Here is a 25,600-nt window from a genome sequence, read left to right on the forward strand (position 1 = left end):
AGTCTTTAGACTCCTGTTGTTCAGTCTGTATGTGTTACCTTTGCTTAAGAACACCAATCTTGGCTATCAGGGTTATGCAGATGACACACATCTGTATTTATTAGTGTCCCCAAACGACAACAGTTTAAAACGTATTGTGTCACTGTCTGGAGCAAATTAAAGGGATACTTCACTTATTTAGCCCATTATATCAATGAAAAGTTAATATCGTGTATACAATTAATTTGATACTTTCATTATTTTTCATGTACAATTACTATCTTTAAAAACACATTTTGCAACTTGCTGTCGACTGAAAATGACATCACAAGGGTTCAGGTAACCAATCACAGCTCACTTGTTTTCTAGTTTTGGTAATGTGACACTCACAAGCTGAGCTGTGATTGGTTACCTGAGCCCTTGTGAGGTCATTTTCAGTCGACAGCAAGCTGCAAAATGTGTTTTTAAAGGTACTAATTGTACAGTCAAACCTCGTTTTTTGAACACCTGTTCTTGACCAAATCGGTTTTCGACCAGAAAATTTGAGAATTTTATGTCTCAGAACTCGGCCAAAAATTCGGCTCTCAACCAAACTGAAAAAAGCCGAGCGTACCTGAACCGCGACTCACTCGGGAGCCGAGCTAACTCGAATGCCCAGGATGCTTCCTCCGTAGCACATTCTTGTTCAGTTTGTTCGGAGCAGACCTGTTCATTGTTATTTATTTATTTATTTATTTATTTATTTATTTATTTATTTATTTATTTATTTTTTAGTTTTGCATCGTGTAATAGCACCTAATCATGGGTCCAAAGAAAGCAAGTGCATTTTGTTTTGTTTTTTTCATCATTTTAGATAGGATATCTTCTATTAAAATAAAACAGTGTCTATTTCTACCCTTTTCTATTTATGGTAAACAGTATACAGTGCAGTTTATGGTGTAATATAGTAAAAAAAAAAAAAAAACTTGGAAAAAGTTTTTCTTAGACTTGGAACGGATTAAAATTATTTACATTAATTATAATGGGAAAAATTCGGATTTCGAACAATTCGCTTTTGGAACAGCCTTCTGGAACGGATTATGTTCGAAAACCGAGGTTTGACTGTCCATGAAAAATTATGAAAATATTTAATTTATTATAGGCAAAATGTTAATGTTTAATTGCCAAAAATGGCTAAATAAGTAAAGTATCCCTTTAACAAGGGGATAAACCAAAATTTCCTTCAGCTAAACCAAAACTAAACTGGGGTCATTGTTTTCGGCAATAAAGAAAAGAGAATTGCTGTTAGAAAATACCTTGAGTCACTGTCTTTAGAAACCAAAATTTGAAATCTTGGGATGCTAATAGCTTTATACCAGCTGAACAACATTTGGAGAACTGAAGGACTGCATGCTGCAAGCAGACCAAGAGAAGTTTATCCATGTTTGTATCTCCAGTCGACTCAATTTTGTGACTGGACTCCCTCAAAAGACAGCTCATTCAGAACGCTGCAGCTCAGCTTCTGATCAAAACAATGTTCAATGTTGTCCCATGCAAAAATAGATCACTTTGGTGAGATACTGTCTATATGATATTTTTTTTTTTAACATATTTGTCACATTACTAATTCTAATCAGTTTCAGATGACATGATGCCAGAAATAAAAGAAAAACAGTGATGTTGCTTGCATTTTGGTCTTGTAGGTGCCCTTCTTGACTGTACCAAAGTTCCCTGAACCCAATTCTTCATCTCCAACGAAGAGCTGTTCGTGATTAACGGTGGAACTCCTCAGCTCGTCTGGGTCTGCATACGTCCTGTCATATACCGGTGTGTCCATCGGCAAGGACTCTGACGGACAAATAAACATCAACCAAAACAATTGAACGCTCAGTATTGCCACTCTTGTACTGGTATCAGGAAGGGAGAGTGTAAGTTTAAAAAAAAAAAAAAAAAAAAGATTAACCCTTTAATGGTCATTCCAAGAAAAAGACATTTACATTTTTTTCTGAGTTATTGGGCCACTAATAACAAAAATAAATGAAAATTATATTTATACGCCCCCTAGTTATTATAATATGAGCCTCTACCATATGGCTGAGATGGACGTTGATGGTAACAAATTTAATAATATGCAATAGCAATTAAATTGTTGTTTATAACCTGCAAAAACAAAAGGTAACGAGGAAAATGTAAAAAAAAAAAAAAAAGTTAATAATTGATGTCAAGCCAGTTTTATTATAATAAAAAAGCTTTCTCTTGCGTTTTTGCACAAAAATCCATCTGCTTGAATCATCCATCCATCCATCCATCCATTTTCTTGACCACATACTCCTCACAGGGGTCGCGGGGGTGCTGGAGCCTATCGCAACTGGCTTTGGGCAGTAGGTGGGGTACACCCTGAACTGGTTGCCAGCCAATCGCAGGGCACACAGAGACGAACAACCATCCACACACACAAGCACACCTAGGGACAATTCAGAGCACCCAATTAACCTGCCATGCATGTCTTTGGAATGTGGGAGTAGCACAGAGTACCCAGAGAAGACCCACGCAGGCACGGGGAGAACATGCAAACGCCACCCAGGAAGGCTGGAGCCTGGACTCTATCTTGCGTCCTCAGAACTGGGAGGCGGACGTGCTAACCACCCAATCACCGTGCCGCCCTGCTTGAATCTTGTCTGTGGCATTATATCAGCTATAACATCAAAGCCCGATGCAGAGTGCCAGTAGTCCTCCATAGCCGGGAAGTCAAAAACACCCATGAAAAGGAGCATAGCCAGTAAATCTTCCATCTCTGCAAAATTAGTCTTGAGCAATATGTTGAATCATCTCATCTGTCAAGATCATTTTGAAGTACTGAAAGGGTGTCTTGACCATTTCAGGGTGTTCAAAATTTGGATCAGGAACCTGGGTGTCCTCAATATCTACAATAGCTTCCAAAATTCATCCGGCTTCTTTTTCTTTGTTTTCAGTCGTTTTCTTCTTCTTGCCAGGGGTTGACATTGTCATCCAGTTCTTCATTTACTGTTTTTAGGGTATTTTTCCCCTTTCTCTTCCTCTTAGCAGGTGTGCTGGTTGAGGGCAGCTCATCTTCATCCATAGATTCAACCATACAACTCTGCTTGTTTGGGCAGATCATCAAGATACCCAATTTCGTCATCAGAATGACAGATCAGCCTCAGAGTCTTGAGGATCTACTGGTACAAGGGCCAGAAAATTTCTTGGCCTTGAACCATAAAATGATTTAGCGCCCCCCCCCCCCCCCCCCCCCCAAAAAAAAAAATAAAAATATAAAAAAAATAAAAAAAGAGGGAGGATAAAGAAACGACTCACCATCATCAAGGTTAGCATGTGTGCTAACTTGTACAACCTATCAATCAATCAATTTCAATATAAAAACACTATAGTTAAAATATATTGACAACAATATATGAATAGAAGTGTTTTTATAGTGAAAATTGTAAATTTCTGTGAAATTAGCACAACTTCACTGACCTGTAACCATATGGTTGAGCTGTCCAGCCATGCTAATTTTTACTATGAACAGCCATCTCAACCATTTGGTCAAAACATGTTTTTAAAACATTATTTGACCCTTATAACATGTTTTTGTGTTGCATCAACCGACATAATTTGGATAAGTAACATGTTAGATGATAAAACATGTCGAAAAAAAACAACTTATCTTTCAAAGTTCAGCCAAAGATAGTGCCCATGTCAGCAGTGATTTGCAAGTTTCTCACTTGCTAATGGCAGGATCTGCTCTAACTGTCAAAAAGTAGAGTGACCTCTAGTGGTTATTTTGTGCTTGGCATACCTCAACCAAGTGGTAGAGATGGCCCAACCAGGCTAAGTTCAGTTCAACACATTTTCCAATAGAATATAGTGACTCAAAATGTGGTCTACCAATTGGTCGAGTAGACCATTAAAGGGTTTTAATATGATTATTTAGTTGTGGGGGGATAAAGTACAATAAGACGTCACTTTTAAAATAAGTGGGAAAATTGTTTTACAGAATTGCTAATGCTTTAAGTTTCACTTGAGTTCATCATCATAAACAGGCTTTAGAAATGATATTCTAAATGAAGAGGTTGTCCCGAAGTATGAAAATTAGAACTGTCAAAGTTAAAAGCGTTAACTCATTGATTGATCACAAAAATGTTCGTATTAATCATTTATTAATGCAGATTAATCACACATAATATTTTTGACCACACATTATCCTTTAGCTTGACAGTGGATGGTTACGTTAAAGATAGCACAGGTTGTGTTTGAGCAATAAACATAACTACATGCATTAAAGTAAAGCATTTCATAAACGTTTGTGTATGACATTCAGAATATTTGTTCAATTCAAACTACAGGGGTCATTTTTCCCCATTTTAAATTATGCAAGTAACCCTATAAAGCCTGAACCATGAAAATAGATGAGAGAAATTTTTGATTCTTTGCAAGTAGAGTATTTCTTGGTCTTTTGGAAACATATACTGTATATATATTTTTTTTTTACATCAACTTCCACATATGACTTTTGATTTGTGTCATATTTGATATATCCTGTCACAATGCTTTGAATTCGTACATTTATAGCTGTCAAAAATATAACAACAATAATAGACATATCAAATGTATTCGTATTTCTAAAAATCAGAAAGAACGTGTCCCACTATTAATAAATATAGGTGTCTCTCAATAAATATGACTTGACTTGACGTGGCTTTCTCAATTGGGGCGATCTTGCAAGGTCGCTGGAAAAGCCATCAGCTGGGTGATACTGCCCTCTAATGGATTATCCGTGCAATGCATGTGTCAGATCATATACGTAAGGGTTTTAATGGGTAAAAAAAAAATATATATATATATACTCATGAAATAGAGGGCTCAAAATGTCTTGTATTTAATATGATACGCTTGGCTTTTTAACTGATTAGAAAGAGAGGAGGATGAGAGTGTGAAGTGGATTGAAAAATGTTGAAGACATCCTCATAACATTAAATGTCGAAAGAATTCAAACAGGTGCTCTTCAAATTTGGCGGGCAAAAAATAATGATTAAAAAGCCTTTTTAATTAAGCGATTAATCACGATTAATTAAAATTTGAAGATGTGATTAATCTGATTAAAAACGTAATCGTGTGACAAATATTATTCGAGTCAGCATCTATTTACACACGCACACGCACACTTACCTATGGTGACGACCCGATTGTTGGGCACTTGTCCTTCATAAGGATTGTTATTACTGGATTCTTTGTTTTGGTGTCGAGATCCGCGGCTCTGTTACAACAAAACCATGAATTACTATATGATATGAAACAACAAATTGTTCTCTTGTGCCATTTTTCCCTGTATGGTTCTAAATGACTGACAAAGCATAATTTAACAAATAAAAAGAATGCAACTTCAAGTTAGTGGCAGTGAAATCACTGTTCATCTTTTCAGGCTAGTCAAATTTAAAGCGCGCATCTCACTGAAGGGCGAATGATTGCGAGTGTTGGCAAAGGTAGTGAATGTCCGCTCCTTTGAACATGATAAAAATTTCCTTTTGACAATTAAAACTTCAGGCGGACGTTTTCAAACTTGAACGAAACTTGGGGTCTATTTCTCAAAGAGAAAATCCTGGGTCAAGAAATACTGAAATGTGGGAAACTCCGTTTCTGAAAGGGAAGTCACTGAAAATAGAGGAAAAGAGGTAACTCTAGCTTGTTTCATAAAAAGAGGTCATTTAAGCTCTTGGTCAGTTACCGTAGTAACAGTTAGGGATGTAACGATCAGGGCAATATCGTGATATTGTGATATTAAAACTGCCACAATATTGTCGTCGTCATGTTCACAATATTTAAAAGGAACACATCTGTTAAAAAAAGTCAGGTTGATTTCTATTTGTGCAGTTCTAGCACCCTCTAGTGGTTAGTTTATTAGTGCAATTTAATTTTCAGTAGGGATGTTTTGGCCTTCTATGCTTAAAATCTATGCTAATTGTCAGATGAAGGGGAACCTAATTTGCTTGTGAAGCGATCAATGTGTGCTTGCATTACCAAGTAAGTGCCTCAATATTGTTTGATCAAGATGGCAGACAGTACGCCAGTGTATAAGGTGACTCTCTTGATTCGGCTTTATTTCCTGATAACGGTGCTTGGTACTGTTCTGAGTGAGCTGTTGAAGCTAAAGCGGGTGCTGGAACAAGCATCGTCGCCTGCTCGGTCCCGAACGCCTGGATGTACTCCGGTGTATTCCGGTCTCTGCTGGTTCCCGGCTGCTAACGATCGTCGGCCATGGACGCGGTGCCGACCTCCAGCTTCTTAACTCTTTCACTACCAGCCATTTTAGAAAATTTCAAAATTTTCAATACCCACGCGATATTACGTTCAATAATTATATATAAGACGAATCTACCAAATGACAGAATAGAATAGAATACCTTTTGCCCCATCCCGTTCTTTTATAATTGACAGTAGAAAAATGTAGGTTTGCCAAAATACAGCCATTTCTCCCATGAACTCTGAAACTGTGTTTATTTGGTATAAAATGGGGCAATGATGTCACCTACTGGTGGTTGGGCATCAGTAAAGTTGTTTCCAAGTTTACAGTGGAAAATAATCAGATTCTTCCCATCTGTCCCCACTCTGAAAAATTATAATTGACAAGTATACTTGTCACCGGGAGTGAATGAGTTAAAGACCTTCCCCGAGACCGCCGAAAGGAAGAGCCACGCACCCCTGCTGCTCCCACAGGGATCGCGCTATTAAATGCGCGGTAGTTGACAAACAAAACCTTCACCTTGGGGGAGTTCTTTCTCTCAAACGAGCTGGATTTCTTATGCCTGACAGAGACCTGGTCTGTCGCCCAGTGACTCCACCGGTGACTTTGCCGGTGACTCCACCGCGATGATTGAATTACTACCACCAGGCTGTGCTTACTTGGACGCTCCGGGGACGTCAGGACGAGGTGGTGGAACGGCGAGTATTTTTAAAAATAACTATAAATGTAAACAATGTATGTTTACTACACCGAACAACAGCTTTGAAGCCACCTTCTTTGAAGTCGGCCAAATTGTACTGTGCTGTGTCATCTACCGACCTCCAAAATACAATAAGGACTTTTTAAATGACTTTGCAAATCTTGTTGCCGAAGTCATGCTAAAATATGATCATATCCTGATTATTGGGGACTTTAATATTCATGTGTGCTGCCCTGAAAAACCACCGGCTAAGGACTTTTTGAGCCTCATTGACTCATTTAACCTCGTGCAGTGTGTGTCTGGTCCCACACATGAAAAAGGTCATTTGTTAGACTTGATTCTTTCCTACGGTCTCCCAATGTCAAATCTAAAAATAATTGACAATGTGATATCTGATCATATGGCTGTCTGCTTTGATGTGCATTTTTATCTTACTGTTTCTGTTACATCGGCTGCTCCTGAGTCAAGGCGTAGAATTTTTAACCCCCTCACTGCTGATCAGTTCTCTGATGCCTTTGATGAGCTTTGTATGCCCACTTCAAACACGAAAGAACTCAGCTCTTGGTTCCACTCAAGCTGCCTCAATATACTTGATTCAGTGGCTCCATTCAAAACTGTGCGACCCAAAGTCAGACGTGAGCCCTGGTTCAATGAAACGCGTGCAGCCAAACGGGAGTGCCGCAAAGCTGAACGAAGGTGGAAAAAGGACAGATTGCAGGTCTCCTATCAGATCCTGAAAGAAAATTGGCGCTGTTACCAGAATACAGTGAAAGAGGCAAAAAAAAAAAATACCTCGCGAATATCATTCAGGCAAACCATCAAAATCCATGTGTACTATTTAAAACTATTGATTTAGTACTTAAACCTCCTCAGCCTACATGCACAAACTCTTCCCCTGAAATGTGCAATAACTTACTTCAATTCTTTATTGATAAGATTGACAAAGCTAATGCACTCACCACCACCAACATCACTTCTGACCCTTCCATTCAGGTCCATGGCTCGGTGGTGCTACACTCATTTGAAGTCATTTCTCTGAGATCTCTAGAAGATGTTGTCCACCAGATTAAGCCATCTGGCTCCCCATGTGATTCTGTTCCCCCTCATTTCTTTAAAGAGGTTCTTCCGACTATCGGCAAATCAATTCTGGCTATTATCAACCTGCCCGTCAGCCTGTCTTCTGGCGTAGTCCCCAAACAATTTAAACATGCTGTGGTGCAACCTCTCCTGAAGAAACCTGGCCTAGACCAATGTGTGCTGTGAAATTTTAGGCCCATTTCCAAACTGCCTTTTATCTATAAAATTCTGGAGAAAGTGGTACACACGCAACTAAGCACCTTCTTGGAGGAAAGTAACATCTTGGAGGTTTTCCAGTCAGGCTTTAAGAAGATGCATAGCACAGAGTCAGCCTTGTTATGAGTTTTTAATGACATCCTCCTGGCAAATGACACTGGAGACTATGTATGTCTCATACTGTTAGACCTGACTGCAGCGTTTGATACCGTGGACCACAGTATTCTGTTGGCTCGTTTACAGCACCAGGTGGGCATTGGTGGTAGTGCTCTGAGTGGTTTCGATCCTACTTGGCCGACAGAACATTCTGTGTTCGCCTTGGGTGCTCCGAGTCCCGCACCGCCCCACTGTCATATGGTGTTCCGCAAGGATCTGTATTAGGGCCCATTATATTCTCATTATAGCTACTGCCCTTGGGCTCCATCCTTAGAAAACATGGAATTTCTTTTCATTGCTATGCGGATGACAGTCAAATCTATGTCCCGCTTAGTAAAAAGGACACTTTCTCATTGAGGCTTCTTTTGTCCTGTCTGGAAGAAATCAAAGCCTGGATGGCTTTAAATTTCTTGAACGTCAATGAGAAGAAAACAGAAGTTATGGTCTTGGGTCCTCTGGCACAATATCTGAAGTCAACAGCCTCAAACCTGGGTGTCAAGATGGACAGTGACTTTAAACTGGACTGGCAAATTGCCGCCGTTGTCAAATCCACCTTTTTTTCACCTTAGACAGCTGGCTAGGGTCAAAAATCTCCTATCTCAGCAACACTTAGAAATGGTAATCCATGCCTTTGTTACACTTAGGCTGGATTATTGTAATGCACTTTATTTTGGGATCAGCCAGTCCTCCCTGCAGCGTCTCCAGCTTGTCCAAAATGCTGCTGCTCGTCTCCTTACTGGTGCCCGGAAGAGGGAACACATAACCCCTATCCTGGCCTCTCTTCACTGGCTGCCCGTGAAATTTAGAATCCATTTTAAGATTCTTCTAGTTGTTTTCAAATCTCTCAATGGTCTAGCCCCACCTTATCTTGCTGAGCTCTTGCACCCCTACACACCTGCCCGGTGCCTCAGGTCAGCAGACCAGACACAATAGGAGGTACCGAAGGCTAAGCGGAGGCTTAGAGGAGATCGAGGCTTTGCTGTTGCCGGTCCCACCGTTTGGAACGACCTACCATTAAATATTAGGCAGTCCTCCTCGTTATCCTCTTTTAAAAGACGTCTTAAAACACATCTGTATTCTTTGGCTTTTGGCGCACTATGAAACTTGTTCTTGGTGTTTTGTGGTGTGTATGAGTTTGATGTTTAGTCTACTTATCCATCCATCCATCCATTTTCTTGACCGCTTATTCCTCACAAGGGTCACGGGGGCTGCTGGCGCCTATCTCAGCTGGCTCTGGGCAGTAGGCGGGGGACACCCTGGACTGGTGGCCAACCAATCGCAGTTAGTCTACTTATTTATGCATTTATTTATCTCTTTATTCACTACTTCTTATTTATTCACTGATGTTAAATGTATTTACTTGTAAAAAAAAAAACAAAAAAAACCCCCCAACAACAACCCTGTATTCGCACTTCAAAATGTTTGCTTTGTTCTTGTTTACTGCAAAACTGATGTTTATGTACAGCACTTTGTATACAGCGAATGTTCTTAAAGCGCTTTATAAATAAAGTTGAGTTGAGTTTATATGCATTGCTGTTATGTACAAAAGCATAATATTGTGCTTTTTTTGTGCTTTGTGTGATCTTTTTTAAATATCGCCAACGCACCCACAATATCGTGATAATTATCGTATCGTCACCTTCATATCATGATAATCGTATCGTGATATTTGGATATCGTTACATCCCCAGTAACAGTGTCCATGAACTAGGTCTGGGCGATATATCTTTATCGTATCGATATCTAGATATAGACATTCGCAAAATAGATATTTAAAATTTGACGATATCAGTCAACTGTGGACTTTTCGCGTTCGCGGGGCGCTACAGCTCAGTCAAGCTAACAAAGTCAGCCAACCATATTCCTGCTTTCACGTTGATTGACAGCTATACCCAGCCAATGATATTCAACTATGGGAGGGCGGAAGAGACGTGTGCGCGCTCGAGGAAATAGAACAATAAAAGATTAGTTGTTTTTTGTTTGTTTGTTTGTTTTATGAGTGCAAGTGGCGAAACTGGCGCAATGGCGTCATCGACAACTTTAGTGGCTAAGAACAAGTATACGTCAGCTATATGGAACTATTTTGGATTTAGAAAAGATGATGAGCAGCAGAGCGTGGTTTTGTGCCGGACGTGTTTGGTGAGAATTGCTACGATGCAAGGTAGCACAACTAACATGTTTCACCACCTGAAACTACACCACCGTGTACTATATGAGGAGTGTTGTGAAATGAGAACAAACGTGGGGACTTCTCAATCCTCCTAAGTGAAGCCCAAACAAAGTTTTATTGCCGATGCATTTAGTAGCGTTACGCCATACGAGTTGACGTCAACCAGGCACAAAGAAATTACGGATGCCATAACTTACCACATCGCGAAGGACATGGTACCCGTGTACACGGTTACAAAAGTGGGCTTTCAGAAAATGGTTCGAACGCTAGACAAACGTTACAAATTGCCATCCCGATCACATTTTTATCGAGTGGCCATTCCACAACTTTATAACAAAAGTAAAATGGACGTTCAAGCTGAGCTCCGCGAAATGGATCATTTTGCCACAACCACGGACCTGTGGTCAAGCCGGTCGACTGAACCGTACATCAGTTTATTGATCCATTTTATTAACTCAAACTTTGAACTCAAGACCCGATGTCTACAGACGTCCTTTTTTCCTGTGGATCATACTGGGGAGAATATCGCCCACGAGATGCGAGACGCATTAGCGGAGTGGGACTTGAAAGAGAACCAACTGGTTTGCGTGACCACTGATAACGCAACCAACATGATCAAGGCATTGGAGTTGAATGGCTGGACGCGTCTTCAGTGCTTTGAACACAGGATACACCTGACAATCGGTACGTTTTATTATTTCGTCCAATATTGTTTTGGGAGGGGGAAAAAAACAAGCTGAGCTAATTGCCTATACACAGTCCCCCACCATTAACAAAGAAAACGACCCCCTTATGTGGTGGAAAACACACAAAAATCTACTTTCCTCAACTGAGTAAGATGGCAAAAAAGTACTTGTGTGTGCAGGCCACCAGCTCTCCATCAGAGAGAATTTTCAGTACATCAGGCAACATTGTTAGTTGTGAGAGGTCCTGCTTAAAGCCAGACATGGTAAACAAACTGGTGTTCCTGGCAAAAAATCTTTAGAAACACTGTCAAGTTACATAATAGAGCACACATGCAGAGACAGATTAATGTGTTGTACACACATAAAAATACCTCTTCTAGCATAATAGTTTGTTTTTGTTGTTCCTTGCAAGTACAATGTTAGTAGAATTCATTGTATTTATTGTTGAATTTGTCAATGTTTATGACTGTGAGAAAGTTATCGTTTAAAAAAACAGCACATTCCAAATAAGCTTTATTTATTGTTGAGCTTGTCAATGTTGACCAAGTTAGAATTTAAAAAAAAAATGTGCACTTTTGATTTGATCTTTATTGCTGAGCTGGCCAATGTTGACGTTTACTGTGACTAAACAAAAACAGCACTTTTCATATAGGGCACCTACAATGTATGTTTTGTTATTTTTACTCTGTCAATGTTAACGTTTGCCAGTAAGTTCTAAATAAAAATCACACTTGGCACATCTTTTGATTGATATTTAGCTGTTTCTTAAAAAAAAAAAAAAAAAAAAAAAGCTTAAACTCAATATCGTTATCGTATCGTTATTAAGATATCGGGCAAAAATATCGAGATATGGAATTTTGTCCATATCGCACAGCCCTACCATGAACCTAACCTGGTTGGTAGAAGGTTTTCACAATGAACCTCAACGTTTTCTCTGTACACATAAATGACATTCTGTGGTGAATTTTTGCGTAAATGCGCCTCTAGTCTATAGCAGTGATTCTTAACCATTGTGAATTTGGGCCGCAGCCCAACTTTGGGCCACGAGCGCCATCCAGTGGGCTGCAAAGTAATTTCAGTAACTCAGGGTCACAAGGGCCGTGGCAGCTTTAGACACAAGTAGCAGGTATTTTTAAAATGGAATGTTTCTAGCGTATCATGGATCACTCCAAATGAAGGTTTAGGGAAAGAAAACAGCATCCGGAGAGGGCAATAGCTCCAGCACAACTTTATTGTGTGGTCTCGCCCTCAAGTCACTACGGGTCTCAATCGCTCTCCTCCTTTCCATGTATCCTTCCGCCAATCGCACTCATTAAGATTGCGACGCGACTTCTGTTGCTGCCACCGTCGTGGCTGCTCATCGTGTCCCATGTGTTGAGACCATGGAGGCGACGCATTTGTCTTTGTCGCCTCCCGTGTGTCGAGTTTGACATGGGAGGCGACGAGGCAGCGCCGCCCTCTGCTTTCATGTTGCCATTATGACTTTAGTGTAGCAGCAACTCCAGGTGAAACGACTCTGCGTTGATCAAACTACCTCAAATCAGCTGTCCTGGAACCGAAAACGCAGAGTTTCCTCTCTCAGTGTATGTCAACTCGTTATTCAGGGTTAGCATCGGTGTTTGTTGAACATACTTTGTGAAACGGACCCTAGATGTGGAATCAACATTCGCTAGCGTCGCAAATATTCGCCCCCTCAGTGGGATACGGGCTATAGAAGCAAATAAAGACCCCTATGGCTTGTTGGCATTTGACCTTGAAAAAATAATCACATATTAAATCACAATCCTGAGGGGAATTAAGACACAGTTATATCATTTTTCAAAATCGTTCAGCCCTGCTACAAAGCAAAGCAAAGTACTAGGGTGAAGAGGGTCGCATTGGCTTTAGGGCATAGGTGTCAAACTTGAGGCCTGGGGACCAGATTCGGTCCATCCCATTATTTCCGCAAAGTGGTTCGCAAAGCCAAATCATATTGTACATGTTGACTTCACATATCTTACTAAAATATCCAAATTACAAATTGTCTTCACTTTTAATAATGTTGATATTTTGCAAGCATTGTTTATATAAAGTTTTAAAATAGAGTGGATTACTATTTATATAGCATTTTTTTTTTTTTTTTAGCAATAGTGCCCAAAGCCACACATTCACCCACGCACACAACAGTGGTCGGCTGCTGCCACATCCATCCATTTTCTTGACCGCTTATTCCTCACAAGGGTCGCGGGGGGTGCTGGCGCCTATCTCAGCTGGCTCTGGGCAGTAGGCGGGGGACACCCTGGACTGGTTGCCAGCCAATCGCAGGGCACGCAGAGACGAACAACCATCCACACTCACAAGCACACCTACGGACAATTCGGACCGCCCAATTAACCTGCCATGCATGTCTTTGGAATGTGGGAGGAGACCGGAGTACCCGGAGAAGACCCACGCGGGCACGGGGAGAACATGCAAACTCCACCCAGGACAGCCGGAGCCTGGACTCGAACCGGAGTCCTCAGAACTGGGAGGCGGACTTGCTAACCACTCGCCTGCTGCCACATCCACTTGGAGCAAATGGGGGTTCAGTGTGTTGATCAAGGACTGATGTGGGACACCAGGGCTGAGGATTGAACCCACAACCTCACGGATGTAAGATGATCACTCTACCACTGATCCACGCCGCCCCAAATACAGCTAAACTTTTTTTTTTTTTTTTAACTGGATTTTCATTTCAAAACTAGCCAATTGGTTGTGTATAGCCTACAGTATGTACTAATATGCTGCAAACAGCCCTCCAAAGGGAAGCATAATTATGTGGCCCGTGACAAAAATGAGTTTGACACCCCTTCTTTAGGACAAGGTGGGAGGTGTGTTAAATCACCTTTTGTCGGCCAGGTATGGGAACGGTTTTGATTCTGGCAAGAAATCCCCCTGCTGCATTTTGCTGAAAAACAAAGTCAGAGAGGTTATTAGTGTGCCATTTGAAATAATCATTTTTGTTCAGTGTCATGAAGATTTTCATGAAATTTTGCTTTTAGATTGAAACCATCACAACAGCAAACATGCTGTTAGTGGTACATGCCCGAGCAGTTCAGCGGTGACTTGCTCAAGGGCGCCACTGGTCAGTGACTTTAAACGGGATGCAGAAGTCATAACCACTTAACCATGGCTGCCCATTTGTATCAAGCTTTTCATTATCATCATTATTGTGTATCACTGTGTCATTACAACACTTGAGGCACAGTTTTAACTCCACTATCGCGTAATTATCACTGGGAATCCTCCCATGATAAACATGCCATTAAAGTCAGTTTCCTTTTGCATGCAAATGTAATGACAGAAAATTTTAAAAGATCAAATTTGGGGTAGTATTGTACTGCAGAACATTGGTTGACCAGTGGCCCAGGACGGGCAGTGTACATGTACAACGGGGTGTCCAAACTACGGCCCGGGAGCCATACATTCTTTTGGCGGCCCGCGGCAAATACTAAAAATTATTTTTCAATGCTGTTAAAAAACAAAACAAAAAGAGGGTGAATTAAACATTTCTAGCTACACAAAGACACAAATTTGCAGCTAATAATTCAGTTCCAGAAATAAAAAAAGTTTCATCCACTTGTTTCTTAGTGTCAACGTCCAATTTGTGAAAACATCACATTAATTAATGGTTAATTATTAATGAAAAAAATGTGAAAACATCACATTAATGGTTGTCAAGTGTGGTCAGTTGACGACCTATTGTTCTTGTGGTTCAGAATGTCAAGTTAGGATCAGCTGCTGCTCAGTGGAGAGGCATATCTACTATAGTGGCACACAGGGGTCACTATTTGCCTTGTGACTGTTAGCAGTTTTCAATAGGTAACTGTACATTATATCAACAATTTACAATTGCTTCATTGATTTTTACCATGTTAAACTCGTTCACTGGCATTGACGGAAAAAGACGTCAAATGATGCTTTTTTTATTTTTTGCTGGTCTGGCAATGAATGTGTTAATAAATTTTAAAAAAAAATCAAAGTGGCCCCTGCATCTTTCTATTTTTCTGTCAAGTTAGGATCAGCTGCTGCTCAGTGGAGAGGCATATCTACTATAGTGGCACACAGGGGTCACTATTTGCCTTGTGACTGTTAGCAGTTTTCAATAGGTAACTGTACATTATATCAACAATTTACAATTGCTTCATTGATTTTTACCATGTTAAACTCGTTCACTGCCATTGACGGAAAAAGACGTCAAATGATGCTTTTTTATTTTTTGCTGGTCTGGCAATGAATGTGTTAATAAATAAATTTAAGAAAAAAATCAAAGTGGCCCTTGCATCTTTCTATTTTTCTGTATGTGGCGCTCAGGGGAAAAAGTTTGGACACCCCTGATGTACAACATTCAGTTGTTTGGGACAAATGTCCAGTTCCTGTACTGTAAATATGCATAAATGTCTGATCGTCACCAAAAGCATGCACAAAAAAACAACAAAAACAAAAACTTACAAATATCGAACCAAATCCAGCTGTATCATGTGGTAGCAGCGACTGTCCTAAAAGATCTGAGAACAAGGACACTTATAAACAGTATGTAATGGCTTGTTTGATTTGCAAACGTTGGCCACTACATTTTTGACTTCATGTACTTTTTAGATTAGTTTTGTAAAGGCAGTGTACCTGTATCTCCATCAGGTCGTGGACTGGGTTCAGTGAGAACCTGCAGTAGGCCATCTGGTTTATATGAGTAGTGTTCCACCAGCTGGTGTAAAGAAAGATTCTTATCACCATTTTATATAATAACATGACATCATGCATGAATTAAGAAAACGCTCCCATATTGACAAGAATGTTGTGCAAAATCCAAAAGACATTTAACCTGCCAAAGAGTGTCAAACTTCTTGCCGTCTGGAATAGAGAGCTTGCCAGCCCTGTCTTGGTCAATGCGGTAATGCATCACTTCTCCTTCATGTAATAAACAAAGAGCGTAGGATCCATTCACGTCCCTCTGCCGGATGCTAAAGTCAGAAGAAAATCAAGACACCTTTTGGTTACTCTGCGCAGCAGTATTATGAAATCATATTTTTCTGGAATTGTTGACAAAGCCATCACCTTTTATAGTCAATTTTATTTTGTTCTGAACAATATGCTCGCATGGACACAGTTAGAACCAGCTACCAGGCTGTGACGAATAAATATTATAGTAAAACAATTTTTGAAAAAGTGAAACCTGTTCTCTTTCTTCAACATTATTCTACACTATTGATGTGGACTGTCACGTACATTCACTATCATAAGCAGTTGCTACCGTACAAAAAGTGATACATTATAAGCATTCATCAAAATAGTCTAACAATGTCCCTTGGAAATTAATTGCCTTATTATGGACGACGACTGCAGTCTTTTTTTTTTTTGGTCATTTTATAGTTACCCGTACTTTTTGAACATTTTCTTTTAGACTTAGACTTAGACTTGACTTTATTTTATATATTATTTTTATTTATTTATCCATCCATCCATTTTCTTGACCGCTTATTCCTCACAAGGGTCGCGGGGGCTGCTGGCGCCTATCTCAGCTGGCTCTGGGCAGTAGGCGGGGGACACCCTGGACTGGTTGCCAACCAATCGCAGGGCACACAGAGACGAACAACCATCCACACTCACAAGCACACCTAGGGACAATTCAGAGCTCCCAATTAACCTGCCATGCATGTCTTTGGAATGTGGGAGGAGACCGGAGTACCCGGAGAAGACCCACGCGGGCACGGGGAGAACATGCAAACTCCACCCAGGAAGGTCCGAGCCTGGACTCGAACCGGAGACCTCAGAACTGGGAAGCGGACGTGCTAACCACTCGACTACCGTGCCGCCCTTATTTATTTATGTATTTATTTATTTATTTATTTATTTATTTATTTTTACTTTTTGTAAAACTTTTTTTTTTTTTTTTGGCAATTCCAAAAAAATATTTTTGCAATAATTTTATGCTTTCTTTTGTTTTGGGACATTATATAGTTACTTTTTGAACATTTTATTTTCTTCCTTATTAAAAAATAATTTTCTGACTTTTTTTTTTTTTTGTAATTCCAGAGACATTTTATTGTAATTTTCTGCCTTTGTACTTTTGGTTTTGGACAATTTTGTGTTTTTTTTTTGTTTTGTTTTGTTTTTTGAGCATTTTCTTTTGTGCCTTTTTAAAATCAAAATTCTTACTTTCTTGGCAATTCCAAAGACATTTTATTGCAATTTTCTGCCTTTCTCTTTATGTTTTGGGACATTTTATGGCTGTTTTATTTTCTGCCTTTTTTTTTTTTTTTATTCGATTCTCTGACATTTTTGGCAATTTTATGGACATTTTATGGTAATTTTATGCTTTTCCTTTTAGGTAATTAAACAAACTTTTCTTTCCTTTTTCTGACAACTTAAAAATTTGGACTCTAAATTTCATAGATTATTCCTGTTTGTTTTTAATCTAAATCATTAATTCATTTAAATGATATTTTATCTAAAATATATTAATTTCTACTATTTTTTTTAATCCACAAGGAAATACAGTATCATGTTTCCAAAAATCATACATTGAAGATATGTAAAAGTAAAACACTTTGGGGTAGAGCGCTAACAGTCACATCTTTGCATACTGTCATTCTTCCTCTTTTATGGCTATTTCAGGAAGCAGTGAGCGGAAACCGCCTGTCCGCCTGTATGTGTTTGTGTGATCTGTTTCTTCAGCCGACCACGACCTTTTCTCAACTGAACCATGAGAAACAAAAAATACTTGTTATTGTGTTCACAAAAAAAAGAAAGCCATGTACTCCACCATGTGCTATACTGATATACTTTACTTTGGACTTTATAAATGCAAGGACAACTTAAGGATATGAATTTTGGGAATATTTAGGACAATCAAGCATACATTCCCTTACAATTAGTAAAAATTACTGATGGAGGCGTGGTGACTCCATCCTGGGTCTGTCGCCAGTCCAACACAGGGTACATTTCGACATAGACTGCTATTCAAGCTCACATTGACACCATCACTGAGTGTCAACTGAACCCACACTGCCTGCACGGAAGTCAAGCGTATGTACCACAACACCGGTGACTATTGTTGGTTAAAAGCCAATATTGTCCAAAATATGAACAAACAACTCTTCACACTCGCATTGAGTGGCAAACCATTGGTACAGTCAAACCTCGGTTTTCGAACATAATCCGTTCCAGAAGGCTGTTCTTTAAGCGATTTGTTCGAAATCCAAAACAATTTTTCCCATTATAATTAAATAATAATGTAAATAATTTTAATCCGTTCCAAGTCTAAAAAAAACTTTTTCCAAGTGTTTTTTTTTTTTACTATTTTGCACCATAAACTGTACTGTATACTGTTTACCATAAATAGAAAAGGGTAGAAATAGACACTGTTTTATTTAGATATCCTATCTAAAATGATGAAAAAAAACAAACAAAATGCAAACATTTCTTTTTTAAATTCAAGTAGTTCTGCGCACTACTTTCCTCTTTTCTTCACCAGCTTTACCACTTGCACTTGCTTTCTTTGGACCCATGATTAGGGCCTAATACACGATGCAAAACTAAAAAAAAGATTTGCGTAAATAACAATGAACAGGTCTGCTCCAAACGAACTTTGAACACGAATGTGCTACGGAGGAAGCATCCTGGGCATTCGAGCTAGCTCGGCTCCTGAGTGAGTCGCGTCCAGGTACGCCCGACTTTTTTCAGTTTGGTCGAGAGACAAATTTTTGGACGAGTTCTGAGACATAAAATCCGCAAATTTTCTGGTTGAAAACCGATTTGGTTAAGAACAGAAGCGTTCGAAAACCTAGGTTTGACTGTATGTTATTTCTTAGAGATGTTGCAAATGTTTTACACTCAAAATCAGATCTCACCGGAATAAGACAATGACTGAATGAATGACTTTAGATTGTACTTGGCCGTGAACATCATTTTACAAATATAATACTCCACTGACTCTTAAAATTGCTGGGTCAAAAGTAAATCAAATTGTTACTTAACTAAAGCCAACAGCTTCGAATTTGGGTGTTAAGTGGACAGTGATTTTAAATTGGGCTGGCAAATTGGTTCTGTCAATTTTTTTTTCATCTTAGCCAGCTGGCTAATGAGACTCTCCTTTGTCAGCAGCACTTAGAAACAGTAATCCATGCCTTCGTTACATTTCGGCTGGATTACTGTAATGCACTTTATCATAATACATGCTGCTGCTTGCCTCCTAACTGGTGCTTGTAGGAGGGAGCACATGTAACCCCAATTCTGGCCTCTCCTCTGGCTGCCCATGAAATTTAGAGTTCACTACAAATCTCTAAATGGTTTTGCCCCACATTACCTCTCTGAGTTCCTCCATCCCTACGCACCTGCCCGGTGCCTCACGTCAGCGGATCAGACGCACTGAGGACTAAGTGTGTTTGTTGTATTTTGTGTTATTCATTTAATGATACCTATTTTATTTACTTATTCACTTACCTACTTCTTATGTTATTGGATTTACTGTATTATTAATTCTATTTACTTACTTACTTACCTATTTATTTACTTAAAATTACTTATATGCTATTTACTTATTTATTTTGTGTTATTTTGTTTTGCCAGTCTTTACTAGGGATGTAACGATAACAGCAATATCGTGATCTCGCGATATTAAATCTGCCACAATATTTCGTTGTCATCATGTCACGATATAAAAAGCAGCACATCTTTAAAAAAATAAAATAAAATCTCAGGTTGATTTCCATTTGTGCAGTTCTAGCACCCTCTGGTGGCTAGTTTTTTAGTTCAGTTTAATTTTCACAAGGCATGTTTTGGCCCCTCTGTTAAAAATCCACACTGATGATCAAATAAACGTAATTTGCTTGTGAACCGAGTCAATATGTGTGGAAACTCAATGTGTGCCGGCATTAGCAAGTAAGTGCCTCAATATATCTATATTATATTTATATATTTTTATATATAATATTTTTAGAATTTTCCATTGCCGTAATGTACAAAAGCACAATATTTTTTATTTTTTTTTAAGTATGAGCTTTTTTTTTTTTTTTTTTCAATATTGTGACCTTGTTCTGTATCACCAACCTCCCCACAATATAGTGATAATTATCATATTGTGACCTTCATATCGTGTGATAGATAATATCGTATCGTGATGTTTGGATATCGTTACATCCCTAGTCTTTACTGCATCACTGATTTTTATTCAATGTACAGCACTTTGTATGCAGCTATGGTTGTTTGTTTTAAAGTTGTTTTTTTTAATCTCATTCCAAATAGGTTTCCAAAAAGGTAACATTAAAACAAAACAAAAATAAGCTCGTCTATCTCCACCGATTGCCAAATTACTTGTTAAAGTAACATAAATCACTAAATATAGAAATGATTCATGAAAATCAGTCATTTGTAAACAATGAAACCCATATGTGATATCTACATTTCAGGATCTATTTTTTTATAGGCACAGGCGGAATACCTAAAATAAATATTTTAATATTTACCATCACGGTAACATGGAAAAGGTAAAACACACACAAGGCTGCTCTGTATCATACAGACATGAGCAAAACACTCACAGAAATTTTCCATTTGTACGGGTGCCATTTTGAAGCCTTGGCTCCGAATCCTCTCGAGTTATTTTTCCATGAAACCAGGGCATTCGTTCATGAGCAGTGGCCGCAATCAGCTTCTCTAAATGCGGCCTTTGGCTGATAATGGCTTGTTCCAAAGCTGTCCCCTGCTCAGAGAAGTTAAGATTTAGATTTTTTTTTTTTTTTCAACAACCAAGTGACAAAAACCCAAATTTCAACAAACAAATTCTTAATGTAGATGGCAACCCAAAATTTTTCTCTATGTGAACCCACTAGTCTAATAAACACGGGATTCGGATTGATATTGTGTTTGTGGAATATGAATCAAATTGTAAAATCTACCCAGTTTTATACATCTTAGCGCAGGGGTGTCAAACTCATGTTAGCTCAGGGGCCACGAGGAGGAAAATATATTACCAAGTGGGCCGCATCGGTAAAATAACGGTATATAACTTAAAAACGATTGCCGTCAATTATACGCAGAATTCGCTATTTGTGTGCCAGCCCTAAATTACGGAGCTCAACTGTAATCATATTGTTCCAAAAATAATACAAATTCAAATGGAGCGCAGCAACACTGAGTTCTGGACGTGTTAAATCTACCTGTTTTGCATATATATATTGTTCCCAGAATGCATTGCGTGGCGCAACTCTTTCACTCCCAGCCATTTTCACAGAAACAATCCCGTTCGCTCCTGGCTGTTTTACTGGATTTTGACTGATTTTGCAAGGCCCACATAATATTGTGTTCTATTGCTGAAAAAGCATGGAACCTATCAAAAGAAAGATTAAAGTCTCTTCTTTCATCAGGAAAAAAAGTATGTTTCTATCTGTTTCCGTTTTGCAGCAATTAGCATAAGAAGAGAGCTAAGTTTAATCAGTTTTCACAAATCTATTCAAAATTGTAAGTAATTTAGCTTTTTTTTCTACATGGCTCTGGTTGTTCTCCTTTGCTCTGCTGCCACCTGCTGGCCGTTTGTGTAATAGCTACCATTTCTGCAACCGTTCTTTGCAGTTGAGAGGCTGCATCAAAGCCTTCTGTATGCTCTAGCATAAACAAAACAAAAAAAACATATAAATACGTCTTTGGGACACTTAAAACGTTAAAAAAAACAAAACGTTTTTATACATTATTGGGAGCAAATAAGTTAATTGGTCCAACAATAATTTTATTAAAAATAATAATTAATTTAATTTTTTTAATGACATTATAAGTACAGTAATCCTTGTCATATCTAGTTGTGTTACAAGTAATTAAATTTGTGTCGTACTTAACCCGTTTGTCGGTCTATGATTTAAATTAATTAATTAATTAATTAATAATAATAATTAAACACACCGTAACTTTAAGTTGTGTGTAAAATAATGACATCAAGGACGATTCTCCCAAACAAGTTGCATTGCTCATCTGAGGACTGCTTGTGAAATTACAAATTTCATATATTTTGAATGAGGCCGGCTGATTTTTTTTTTTTTTTTTTTTAAACTTACAACAGGGTCGAGGGGCCGGATTAAACCTCTTTGCGGGCCTGATCCTGCCCACGGGCCTGATGTTTGACACCTCTGTCTTACCGGGTGGCCATTTTTCCACTTGCTGAGCAAGTGTGCCATTTTCAGTCAAATTAACAAGTTTTAATTTAATTCATATTCCAAAAATTCAATATTAAATAGAATATTGTGTTCAGTAGTGGGGCTGCATAGAACAATTATTGTAAAGAACATTTTTGAGTTGACTTCCCCTTGAAGCAAAAAATGATTCGACGACTGACTGGAGTCTCACCTGCAAGTTCCAGGTCTGCTTGACATAGTCTTGGATCAGTTTTTCCTTTAAGTCCTCAAAGGGCCCCACCTTAGGCTGCATGTTCTTGGGCCTGTTGCAGGGCTTTTTTAAGCGACAGACAAGGCCATCCATCTCCTGGGAGTGGTAGTCGATCACATCTATAGGGCTGTTGTGGCTTTTCCCACCGGCAATAGCATATGTTTCATTGGATTCTCTTTCAATGGTGTAGTGGTAGCAGCGGCCAGAATGTAATACAGACAGAGCAAAACCTCCAAAATGGCTTCGACTTTGCCGTAGCAAATACAAGCCACTAGCGGTGCCCGGCTGCTGCAGATACTGCTCTGCCTCCTCTCTTGTAATGTTGCCGTAGAAGAATGGTAGACTATTCACCCTGTCAACCATCTTGACCCAGTGATGGCGGCTGCCTTTAAAAGGTCCACTCACAAGGTTGAAGGTGCACTACCACGATATAATTCACCTAAAATAAAAATAAATCTTACTGCAATACAGTTCATTGTACAGTTGGTCAGTCAAATTTAGGTAAAATGCAAAAAATACAAACACTGGATGATGACGGTTAAAGTTATGATCACAGCACTGCAAATTTAAGCTATCTAACCTAGACTTAAACACTTATATCAAGCCATAAAGTCTTGACATAAAGGCATAAAGGCATGTTAACGTATTCATCAAGTCTTGGGGACATAGATCTATTTCTGTCATGATGTATGTTTTTGTTTATTTTTATTTTTTAAGAGATACTAGACTCATTGAGCCACTTTCAGCAGTAAAAAGTTAATATTTTGTGCAGAATTAATTTGATAACTTCATTATCTTTCATGTACAATTAATACCTTTAAAACCTGTTTTTCTATGTACTGTCAACTGAAGATGACATCGCCTGTTCTGAGGAAATAGCTAAGACCAATCACACCTGTTTTCTAGGTTTGGTTAGTAAACTGATCCATGATTGGTTGTTACCTGTCTCCTTAGGACAGGTCATGTCATCAGGTGACAGCAAGTGGAAAAATGTGTTTTGAAATTGTTCATGAAAAATAATGAAGTTATCACATTAATTATAAACAAAATATTCTCTTCATACTGTTGAAAATAGCTCAATGAGTCAAGTATCCCTTTGTCTTGGCTTGCTCGTTAGGGTTTGTTTCCACCTGTTTCCATCCAGCTACTCATGTCTTGTCCAGTTGTACCCACTGATATGTGACTGGATAGCCAATAGGCCAAGATTTTTGAAGTCATGAGGCTGCCATATTGCTCCTCCCAACAAACGTTTCCCGGCATACGATACTATACATTTGCAGTATCGAAATTGGAAAATATTTGAGACAGTAGGCTACTTCGTAGAAACAGCATGATTTATGGCGTTTTCAATTTATTAAACATGAACAAGAGGGATTTCAGACATTTTACAAGTTTCCTGAACTCTTTGACTGCCAGGAGTTATAAAAACAAAACAAAAAAATCCACAGTGCCAGCCGCTTTTGAGCATTTTAACTCATCTTTCAAGGCAAAATGAATATTGTTTGCCTTTACTACATATACAATGTGGCTACAAAATGAAAGATCGCATTCCATTCATTCTAATTTTACTAATCATCATGAAACGCTTTGGCAGTCAAAGAGTTAAATACATGTATAAATTATATGCTTAAGGATGTTTACTTGTTAAAAAATAGCGACTAAGAGCTGTATATGTCTCATCTGTACGTATACCGTATACAAAAGTCTGCTCGCGAAGTGAGAGCAGCAAGATGGCCGCCCTGTGACTTCAACGGCTTCCACGGGCGTTTATGGGCTATCAGCTATCCAGTCATCTATTCAGGTCAGTGAGTTGTACGTCAATGTTTTGTCAAAATGCTTTATAAATAATGCTGAGTTGAGTTGAAATGATAAGGACACTTGGTTTGGTCAAACTTGAGTCAGGGCCATTTCACATAGAATTTTCATTTTATAATGCCTACCTGGAGGGAGGATGTCATGAATATGTGTCAACTGTGGGCCTGTAAAGCCCTTTGAGATGATTACGTGGTAATATAAATAAATTTGACTTGACTTGGATGTCCACCGTGTATACTACATATTGTATATTCAAATCTAGTAACAACTTTCTAAAGTTCAAGCGATTTATTTTCCTGTTTCGGATGGAAGGCACTTCGCACAACACTACACAAGATTCTAATGATGGAATTGTTCTTCCCTATCCATAAAGAATGCATTGAGACATTGGGCCCTATTTTCTTTCTAGCATAAATCGAGCGTGCAGTGCAGTCTAACTGTGTGCATTGGAGGAATTTTCCTTGTTTTGATATTTTCATAGAATGTGCGCCGGTAGAATTGGGTAATGGGCGTTTGCGACATTATGCGCCTTTGGGGGATGGAACGAAGCGTTTTCTTGGCCTATTTCGTAGTAGTCTCCCTATTGCCACAATGCCGCAGTCAAGAAAGGGCAAACTGGTGCCATCTAAGAAACCATCTACAGCTGCACAGGAAAGCACTGCGCCTACTATCAAGGTCTTTTTACAAGGTCTAGCTCAGGGATCAGCAATCTTTACTGTTAAAAAAGCCATTTTAGGCCAAATAAATAACAGAAAATGTGTCTGGAGCCGCAAAACATTTGAACATTGTGATGAAGGAAACTGTGTGTCAGTGTTAGTCTAATGTACTGAGGGCCAAGAGCTAATTAGAGCTGCACCACAAAACAAAAATGTCCAGCATTCAATATGTAGAGTCGTTTTCTTCTCCCTATTGGATTGGTAATTTTTCATACTTCGGTTTACATACATTGTTAGACTTATCTGCCTTTCTCCCAAATTTATGACATTTTTTTGTAAATTTATGGACATATTATGGTATTTTTCTGTCTCTTTCCTTTTTTTGGACATTTTATGGCTAATTTTTGACATTTTTTTCCTGCCTTTTTTGCTGTCAATTTTCTGATATTTTTGGCAATTTTGTAAGGTAGAAAATTGTGATAAAATATAATTGGAATTGCAAAACTATAAAGTCGT

The 25,600-nt window shown here is 38.8% G+C and overlaps 1 protein-coding gene across 2 annotated transcripts in view; it reads right to left on the reverse strand.

Annotated features, from left to right (window-relative positions):
* The window catches only part of syk (spleen tyrosine kinase), a 45,565-nt gene that overhangs the window by 12,145 nt on the left and 7,820 nt on the right, over positions 1–25,600 (reverse strand). The window contains exons 3-10 of one of the 2 annotated variants that reach the window (XM_077497815.1): positions 22,575–23,052; positions 20,780–20,940; positions 16,063–16,201; positions 15,864–15,945; positions 15,693–15,748; positions 14,086–14,148; positions 5,146–5,233; positions 1,647–1,806 (exon numbers count right to left, since the gene is read on the reverse strand). In XM_077497815.1, coding sequence (XP_077353941.1) covers positions 1,647–1,806; positions 5,146–5,233; positions 14,086–14,148; positions 15,693–15,748; positions 15,864–15,945; positions 16,063–16,201; positions 20,780–20,940; positions 22,575–22,976 — 1,151 coding nt within the window. In that variant the 5' untranslated portion in view covers positions 22,977–23,052. The remainder of the gene's footprint in view (positions 1–1,646; positions 1,807–5,145; positions 5,234–14,085; positions 14,149–15,692; positions 15,749–15,863; positions 15,946–16,062; positions 16,202–20,779; positions 20,941–22,574; positions 23,053–25,600) is intronic. The other variant, XM_077497816.1, reaches the window with a different exon arrangement.

This window comes from Festucalex cinctus, chromosome 15 (assembly GCF_051991245.1).
Source record: "Festucalex cinctus isolate MCC-2025b chromosome 15, RoL_Fcin_1.0, whole genome shotgun sequence".
NCBI classification, from domain to species: Eukaryota; Metazoa; Chordata; class Actinopteri; order Syngnathiformes; family Syngnathidae; genus Festucalex; species Festucalex cinctus.